General features: G+C 60.3%; 1 protein-coding gene across 1 annotated transcript in view; it reads right to left on the bottom strand.

The window, feature by feature from the left end:
• Positions 1-9,338, bottom strand: part of ZFPM1 (zinc finger protein, FOG family member 1) — a 44,565-nt gene that overhangs the window by 8,046 nt on the left and 27,181 nt on the right. The window contains exon 5 of the mRNA XM_007468470.1: positions 518-620. Coding sequence (XP_007468532.1) covers positions 518-620 — 103 coding nt within the window. The remainder of the gene's footprint in view (positions 1-517; positions 621-9,338) is intronic.

Raw genomic sequence — 9,338 nt, 5'->3', positions numbered from 1 at the left:
CCCGGGACCTGAGCTGCCTCATCCGTAATGGGGGGGGGGTCCCCCCCCCGCACCCTCCCAGGGCCACTCCTGGAAAGTGCAGGGATGCAGGAGGGATGTGGGCCGTGGAGCTTTCCTCGGCTTCACAAAACAGAGGCCCCAGAAGGTGAGGGGACCTGTCCCAGGCCCCCCAGCTGGGTTTGGACATGGCCCTCCTGACCACTCCTGGAGGGAGCCAGGCCGCACAGGGCCCTGGTCCAGCGGCCACCCCCAGGAGGGCCCACCAGGCCCTGCCAGTGTCCACTGTCCCTGTGGTCTCTCAGAGGCCCTGAGGGCAGTCCTGGCCTGGGCCCGCTCTCACCGACACCTATCCAGCCCTAGGCAGGCATTAACGGGGGCACTGGGCGTGTGGTGGCAGCGGTGGCCAGCCCCTCGGCCTGGCCCAAGCAGGCTGGTTTCCCTTTAAGAGCCGGCCCAGGGGGAGCCGTGACCCCCCCCACCCTCCGGAAGGCAGTGAGGGAAACGCCAGGATACCAACCCTTCCTGTAGATCTCCGAGTTGGCTTCGGCCTCGGTCAGGGCCCGGGGCAGCGTCCTCAACCAGCAGGCCTCGTCCTCCAGCAGCAGGGTCAGGGCCGGGCTCTGGGGGCGGGGAGGGGGGGTCAGCAAGGACTCAGTCATGCCCTCGGACACAGTCAGCAGGAGAGAGGCTGGCTGGGGCAGCGGGGGGCTCTCTGTGAGGGATGCCTGAGAGTCTACCCCGTGGGCGCCCAGTCCAGGCTGTGGGTCCTCGCCAAGCACTGTGCTGGCGACATGCATGCAGCAGGGATCCAGTGCCTGCCATGGGTCAGGTGCTGGTTTCCCTTGGAAACTGAGGCCCAGAGAGGTGGAGCAACTTGCCTAAGGTCACAGAGCCAGTGAGTGGCAGAGCGGGGAGGCACACCCGGACCTCCGTTCTTGCTGCCCCCTCCCTGGTGGGGCACTGGGCCGGATGCATGCTCCTCCCACACCCCAGAGACCTACAGAGTGAGCTGTGGGACTGGCTGCACAGCACGCAGGCCCACCTTTGTCCAGTCCATCCTGGGGCCCATAGACGTCTCGTCCCACCTGCCTGGGCCCAGCAGCCCCCTGAGGTCCTGGGCAGCGAGACGTCCCCCCACCGAGGCTGGCTCAGCACCTGGCCTCCCTGCGGCTCGCAGACCGTGGTCAGCCCCTTGCCCAGACACGCTGTCTCCGGCGGCCTGGTCTGCGAGCCAGGCCTCTGCAGCGCCCAGAGCGGAAGAGTACTCTGAGCTCGGTTCTCACTCGGGGCTGCCAGCGGCCCCCAGAAGGGGTGGCCTGATTTCCGGCACCCTCCCCAGGCGGCACTGCAATCACACGTCCCCTGTCCCAACGTGGCCTGGTTCTGGGAGGGGGCTGGCCCTTGCCACATGGAGGTGATGAGGTACAGACCCTGGCCCTGACTGGCTGCAGAAAGTTAGGGTGATGACTGCAGCCGCCCCTCAGGCCACAGCCCCAGGGCTGGATGGGTTCTGGACGGCTCCTCTCCTGCAGGGGGTCCCCAAGCTCCGCTACTGGGCGCCGTGTGCAAAAAGGCACATTCGTGTCTGAGTATTCTGTTTTATGCAAATAAAAGCTTTTTAGTCAAACTGGGTATCAGAACCTCTAACTCAAGGACCAGTGTCACTTGCCGTCACCTGGATGGGGGCACCTGGCCAGGAAGCTAGCGTGATGGGATGGCTGGAGCAAGTGACACACGGGAGGTTCCCCTGACGTGTTCTGGGCACCTCCCCGCCTGGTCCAAGACCACGGCTTTACTGGGCTTTGCCTGCAGGGAGCACGTGGGCTCCAGAGCTGGGCCTTGGGTCCAGTCCAGCCTCCCTGACTGTGCCCAATAGCCAGCACCATGCCCGCCCTCCCTGGGCCCAGCATCTCTGCAAACGGCAATGCCCCGAGCCCGTGGGCTCCCTCGACCGTCCCTGTGCTGCCACCTGCTCTGGGGGTGGGTCACATCCCTCTTTGACTCAGTCTCCCCGGGGCACTGGGAAGTGGAAGCCCTCCTTTCAGACAGTGCCCACCTGGCACGTGACACACACAGGACAAACAGGAGTCCCGCCACCCTTGCTTCTCCATCCCCTTTGGCCAGCAGGACACAGTGGGCAGAGGCTGTACCTTCGGACCTAGGAGGCTCATGTCCATTGGGATGGCGGGCCAGCAACCGCCAGGTATCAACTGGGGGCGAGTGTCTCCACCAAGGAGCGTGCTTTAATGGACGGCTGCGGACCTGGGGGTCCCCGTTACCCACAGCTGGGGACAGGCTGGGGGGCCAAAGCGGAACCGGGGGGGGGGTGCTGGCACAGCAGCGACTGACCGGCGGCTCCCACGTCCCAGCTATCCTGACCTGGGCCAGCAGAGAGGCGGAGGCCAGGGTCTCCCTGAGTCTCTAATGAATATTTATTAATGAGTGGAGGAGGGAGAAAAAAATTAATCTGCCTGATCCTCCGATGGGTGCTGCGGTAACGATATGAAATCTAATTACTCGTCCCAATATTTCTAAACCCTCAAACTGAGACTGACAGCCTCCCGGTCGGTTTAATGCTTATCACTCCCGGGAGCGGCGTGTTCGCGGCATGATAAAAGCGCCCGCGCACAGCTCTGCTGACGCTGCAGAACCCCTGAATTTTCCGCGTCCATCCGAGTGGAGGGGAGACGGCAGCGCTGTGTTCCCGGCTGTGCGCCTCCTGCTGGGAGCGGCCCCTCGCCTGGTGGCTGCCCCGGGCGGGTGAGGGGCAGGGGACGTGGGGACCTGGAGGGGGCTTGCATCCTGCACCCCGCGCCCGACTCACAGGAGGGAGAGGGGCCAGGAGATCCAGGCCGTACGACCACCAGACCCTTCAGCCTCATTCCCTCAGCCCTTAACACTCTGGGGGGCCCTGGTCCCCACTTAAATGGGGCAGGCTGGGCCCACCATCACCAGCCTCCCTGCCTGCGCGTGGACCCTAGGGGTGCAGGAGCCGGCGCCCCACGGCTCCGGGGAGAGGAGCACGGCCCTGCCCAGTCTGCCCCTGCCCCTGTCCCCGTCCCTGCGGGGTGGCAACGCGCACTGTCCCAGGCAGCTGGACCCTGCCGTGCGCTAGGGCTACAGCTCGCCCCCCTGCCCCATTATTTATTTTCTCCCCCCAACCCCCAATTCCAAGCAGCCCTGGAACAGAAGCCCTTTTCTCTGGTGGTCGGAGGCGCCGGGCCGAGGCAGGCTCCCTTCCTGGCCCTGCCCGTGGGCAGCGGGGTGCGAGCCTGAAACCATCAGAGATGTGTGTACTGCTGGCCACCTTCCCTCCACCGGCGCCCCAGGCTCACTGCCGGGTCTGCGTCTGGGTCCAGCTCGCCCCAGACAGGCCGGGTGCAGCGTCTGAAGAAAGCTTGGCCCCTACCCTGCCTTAGCCCTGGGGGTCGCCCTGTCCCTCCCTCCTGACTCCAGGCTGCCCCACCCAGCCCCGGGACAGCGGGCGGCCACTTTAAACTCTCTGGGTGCATCTGAGAACCCTCCTTGTTCCCCCAACAAAGAGGTCAGTGTCTGGGTTCTGTGCCCGCTGATAGCCATCAGAAACCCTATCTCGACCGCATCCGCTGTGACAGCCGTATCTGAGGCTGTTCCCGAACTTGCCGTACAGCGCGTGAAGGGGCGTCGAGGGGAGGTGGGGGCCCGCAGAAAGCCTCCCCAGGGCACTGCGGGCAGGTTCGCGGGAGGTCGGGAACCTGGGGCAGGCCTGGGGTGGGCTCTGATCGGGGCCTGCACTCGTCTCTCCCTTTCGGCGTGTCCTGGGAAGCCCCCGCCTGCGTCCCACTCACCATCGCCAGAGGCAATGGCTTTCCGCCCTTGGCACCAGACGTTTCATGAGGAAAGAGGAGCACGACACGGGCGGCTCAAGGCATGGCCCCATCTGGCAAAGAAACACCCATAATGCACCATGCCTGGGCTGAGCACCTTCCCTTGGGAATTACTCCCTATCACAGCCAGAGGAAGAGGGGCCTCGCCAGGAGGGCACCGGGCTCGTGCACTGCAGCCCCATCACCCCCTGGTCCGGGATCGTCCTGCTGGCAGTTTGGCTCTGCCAGGCAACGACCGCTGACAATGGCCTTTGGAGGGGCCCCATGTGGAGGGGCGCTCAGAGCCCATCTGCGTGGGGTCAGCTGGCGGCTGTGCCTGGATGGTCCCACGTCAGCCTCACAGGCAGGGGCTTGCTGCTCAGACCTGCTGCCCTGCGTGCCATCCAGGGGGTACCCTCCCAGCTCTCACTGATGTCACAGTGGCCTCGTGGCTAAAGTGGGTGAGCCATGGAGGACAACTGGACAGATGGATGGGCCGAGGGAGGGTCCATTTGTTCATCCATCCATCCATCCACCCATCCTTCCAACATCTATCCATTCACCATCTACTCATCCATCTACCTTCTACCCATTCATCCACCGTCCATTAATCCATCAACACATCCACTGACTCACCTATCTATCCACCATCCACCAGTCCATCCAACTCCTACCCATCAATCCACTGTACACCCGTTCATTCACCTTTTACCTGTCCATCCATTCCATCCAACCATCTATCCACCATCTACCCGTCCATCCACCATTCTTTATCCCTGCACACATCCACTCACCCACCTGTCCGTCCACCTGTCCACCCACCATCCAGCCATCCATCCACCTTCTGACCATCCATCTAGCATTCAACCTTCCATCTACCATCTACCTGTCCGTCCATCCATCCACCCAACTATCCACCTGCTACTCGGCCATCTACCATCCACCCACCATCCACCTGTCCATCTATCACCCATGTATCCACTATCTACCTGTCCATCTATCATCCATTTATCCATCCACACATCCATTCACCCACCCATCCATCCACCATCCACCCATCCATCCATCTCTTACCATCCACACGGCAATCCACTCTCCATTTATCCATCCACATATCCACTCAGCCATCCATCCACATCCACCATCCATCCGTTTATTCATCCACACATCCACTAACCCACCCATCCACCCGTCCATCCACCTCTGCCCATCGTTCTACCTTCCACCCATCAGTATACCATCTACCTGTCCATCCATCCACCATCTACCTATCCATCCATCCATCCTCCCATTCATCCACTCACCCACCCATCCACCCACCTTCTACCCATCCTTTCATCATTCCCCCCGCCATCCACCCATGTATCCTCCTTCTACCTGTCCATCCACCATTCACTACCTGCTACTCGTCCATCTACCATTGACCCATCCATGCACCATCTATGTGTCCATCCATACTTCCACCCACCTCCCATCCATCTACCATCTACTTGTCCATCCACCATTCATTTACCCATCCACGTATCCACCTGCCCACCCATCCATCCACCCACCTGCTACTCGTTCATCTATCATCCACCCATCCATCCACCACCAACATATCCACCATTTATCCATCTGTCCATGCACCATCTACCTGTCCATCCACCATCCACCAACCATTTTTCCATCCAATATCTACTCACCCCTCCAACAACCATCTACCCGTCACCCCCCACACCCTTCCAACCACCCTCTACTCGTCCATCCACCACCCATTATCCGTTCAATATCCACTCAACTGATCCTCCACAACCATCCACCTGTCCATCTACCATCCACCGTCCATCCACTATCCCCTGCAATCCACCTTCCACCCATCCATCTACCATCCATCCACCCACCATCTACCTGTCCATCCATCCACCCATCTATCCACCATTCACCCATCCTTCCACCTTCTAATTATCCATCCACCATCCACCCTTCCATCCACCCTCCCCACGTCCATCCATCATCTTCCTGTCCATCCATTTTCTCCCCACCCATCTACCATCCACCATCCCTCCTCCATCAACCATCCACCTGTCCATCCACCATCCAGTCATCCATGCACCTTCGGCCCATCCATCTAGCACTCAGCCTTCCATTCACCATCTACCCGTGTATGCATCCATCTACCCATCTATCCACCATCCACCTACCCATCCACTGGCTACTCGTCCATCTCCTGTCCATCATCCATCCGCCATTTATCTGCCCATCCACCATCCATTTATCCCTTCAACATCCACTCAGCTGCCCCTCCATAACCATCCAGCCATCCATCCACCCATCCCTCTACCATCCACTGTCCACCCACCTTCTCCCAGTCCATCCACCGTCCATCTGCCTTCTACCTGTCTATCTGCCATCCATTTATCCATCCACACCTCCCCTCACCCACCCATCCATCCACCATGCACCCTTCCATCCACCTTCCACCCACCATCCACCAATCCATCCACACATCCAATCACCCACCCATGCAGCTACCTTCTCCCCTGTCCATCCACCATCCACCCGGCCATCCAGCTTCTACTCGTCCATCCACTATCCCCCACGATCCACCATCCACCACCCATCCATCCACCCACCCATGTATCCACCATTCACCCATCCTTCCACCTTCTAATTGTCCACCCACCATCCACACTTCCATCAACCATCCACCTAACCATCCACCTTCTACTCATCCATCCATCTACCTGTCCCCACCCACCCATCCACCATCTACCTGTCCATCTATCCATCTACCCAGCTATCCTCCATCTACATGTCCATCTACCATTCACCCATCCATCCATCTTCCACTGATCCATCCACCTTCTACCCATCTGTCTACCATCTTCCTGTCCACACATCCATCTACCTGTCCATCCACCATTCACCCATCCATCCACCGTCCATCTGTCCATCAGCCATCACTCACGTATCCACCATCTTCCTGTCCATCCACACATCCACTAACCAACCTATCCATCCACCATCCACTCGTCCATTCACCTCCATTTATCCATCCACGCATCCACGCACCCACCATCCATCCACCATCCACACACCCACCATCCATCCACCATTCACCAATCCACGCACCATCCACCCACCTTTACCTATCCATCTACCATCTACCATCACCCATCCATCTTCCGTCTACCTGTCTATCCATCCATCCCTCCACCATCTACTCCTCCACATACAATCCATTTATCCATCTACACATCCACCCACCACCCATCCATCCATCCTGAACATTTCCTCTGCATCTGAGTACAAGTTTTAGAACTGCTACACCTCCAAGCCCTGGGTTTCTGTGGTGGAACCACAGCTGGATCCTGGGGGACCTTGAGGTCCCACAGCAAGTTGGTGCCAGAACCAATTCTCGACTCCTGGCAGGCTCTGCGTGCTGTGTCCTTTCTGGGGTACCACCCCCGGCGCCCAGTGTGTGCAGGGACTGTGAGGGGAGACTCCTTGCCTCCCCTCTGGCCTGCAAGCAGCCTGGGCCTGAGGAGACCAGTGGGAAAGGGATACCACACCCCGGCGTCGCCCCTCTCCCACTTCCCTCTCCAAACAGCGAAGACAAACTGCCTGGCGGGTGACAGGACGATCAGGGGCGGGAGGTACACGGGGGAGAGAACCGGGGCCCATCAGCTGAGCTCGATAAGGGGCCTGCTGAAATGTTAGCGAAAATATTTAGACAATAAACGAAGTATGGAAAGGCACGCATATCTTTAAGAAATCAATCATCTTGTACGGTGTGTCTGGACACTCGGCGCCAAGGCGGAGATAGCGCCTGCTGGGGAGATAAGGGTTAATCAAGGATTTAATTCTGCAGGAGATAAAGCTGCAGGGAAGAGCAGGCAGCTCCTTCCTCCCTGGGCCCCTCTGCAGAGCCTCAGAGCCTCAGAGGCCGGCTTCTCTGGCGCACTCCCTGGATTATCTCTCCGCTTGGAGAGGGTTTCCAACCTCACGCCAAGTCTCCCCAGGCTGACCTGCGCCCTGGGCCCAAGGAGGACAAAACCCCCGGAGAGGAGGCTGCAGCCGCGAGGGGAGGGCCTGGGGGTCGGGGTGCGGTGGGGATCCCAGGGCTGGTGCCCCCCATCACCGTCCTGCAGGGGTCTCTGTGGTTAGGAAAATAATCATTTCCCCTCTGCTGTTTGGTCCTGGTGACTTTGGCAAGTTACCTAACCTCTCGGAGCCTCAGTTTTCTCATCTGGGAAATGGGAACAGCAGTACCCGCCTCATGGGGGGGTGGAGAAAACGAGGGGCCGAGTATAAGGATGGGCACACAGTAGTGCGTCTGGAACACGCACTTGGAACTGTCCATCTTGGACGGGGTTGACTGTCCCCAAGGAGGGAGCAGAGGAGAGAGGTGCAGGCCCTGCTCAGGACACACTGAGCTCCCCAGTCCTCAGCCATCCCGCCTTTGTCCCATCACTGCTTACGGCTATTCTCTGAGAGTCTAGACACGAGAGTCACGGAGCTCCTCTTAACTACCCCCAACGGCCTACCCTCTCTCTTAAGAGTCAACTGCTGCTTGTACACCTCCAGTGACGGGGAGCTCACTGCCTATAGGGACTGCTGTAAATACCACAGCCTTGGTCACACAGTGGAGCCAAAATGTGGCTCCTTCCAAGGAGCTGAAATCCACACTGGAGCTCCCACTGCTTCCTCCCTGCTTGGGGCCACGGGGCAAGAGGGTCATCCCTCCCGCAGGGCTGCTGGCCATGCTGCCTGCCAAGCCACGCCACGCCCTGTGGTAAGCACCACGTGTGGATCACTGCGTTTAACCCGCCCGGCTGCCCTGGGAGGCCACCACGTCACAGAGGAGCTGCTGCTCTGCCCACCCTCTCCTCTGCGGGGAGGTTGCAGGGTCTGCAGGCTCGGGCCTCAAGGACACTTCAGGGCTCCCCTGTGTCCCCCCGCTGAGGTCCCAAAGGCTGAGGAGACAGAAGCTCAGAGAGGTGGAGGCCTGCCTGGGGGCACACGGCAAAATAGCCACAGGGTAGGAGACCCCAGGACCTGGACCCTGTGCCATGGGGATGGCCTGGCCTTGAAAGTGGGGGCCCTCGGTCCTGGGCCGCCTCCCACCCCCTGGCTGAGTGGCCTGGGTGAGCACCGCCCCTCTGAACCTGGCCACTCAGCTGCGAGAGGCAGCGTGGGCAGCCCAGGGGCCTCAGCTGAGACGTCTCCAATCTCCCAAGGCCCGGGCCCCAGCTCTGAGGTTCTGAGGCAGCGTGACCCACAGCTCAGGGTTCACTGCACATGGGAGTGGGTGCGGGCTGTGAGCAGTAGTCCGAGAGTTGCAGCTGGGGATCCTGCCCACGGCTCTCTACCAGCCCTGCTGCAGGCCAAGTTCCTGGGGCCCTGGTTTCCTTGGCAGAGAGACGGGGGCTCTGCCGGGTTGGAACTGGTCAGAGCTGTTAAGGCAGCATTTGGCCTCTAGGTGCAGGGCCGGGGGTAAGCACGCCCCCC

The sequence above is a fragment of the Lipotes vexillifer genome, unplaced genomic scaffold, assembly GCF_000442215.2.
Source record: "Lipotes vexillifer unplaced genomic scaffold, Lipotes_vexillifer_v1.1 scaffold23, whole genome shotgun sequence".
Lineage (NCBI taxonomy): Eukaryota > Metazoa > Chordata > Mammalia > Artiodactyla > Lipotidae > Lipotes > Lipotes vexillifer.
The sequence above is the reverse complement of the archived record's forward strand: the minus strand, read 5'-3'. Positions and strand labels throughout refer to the sequence as shown.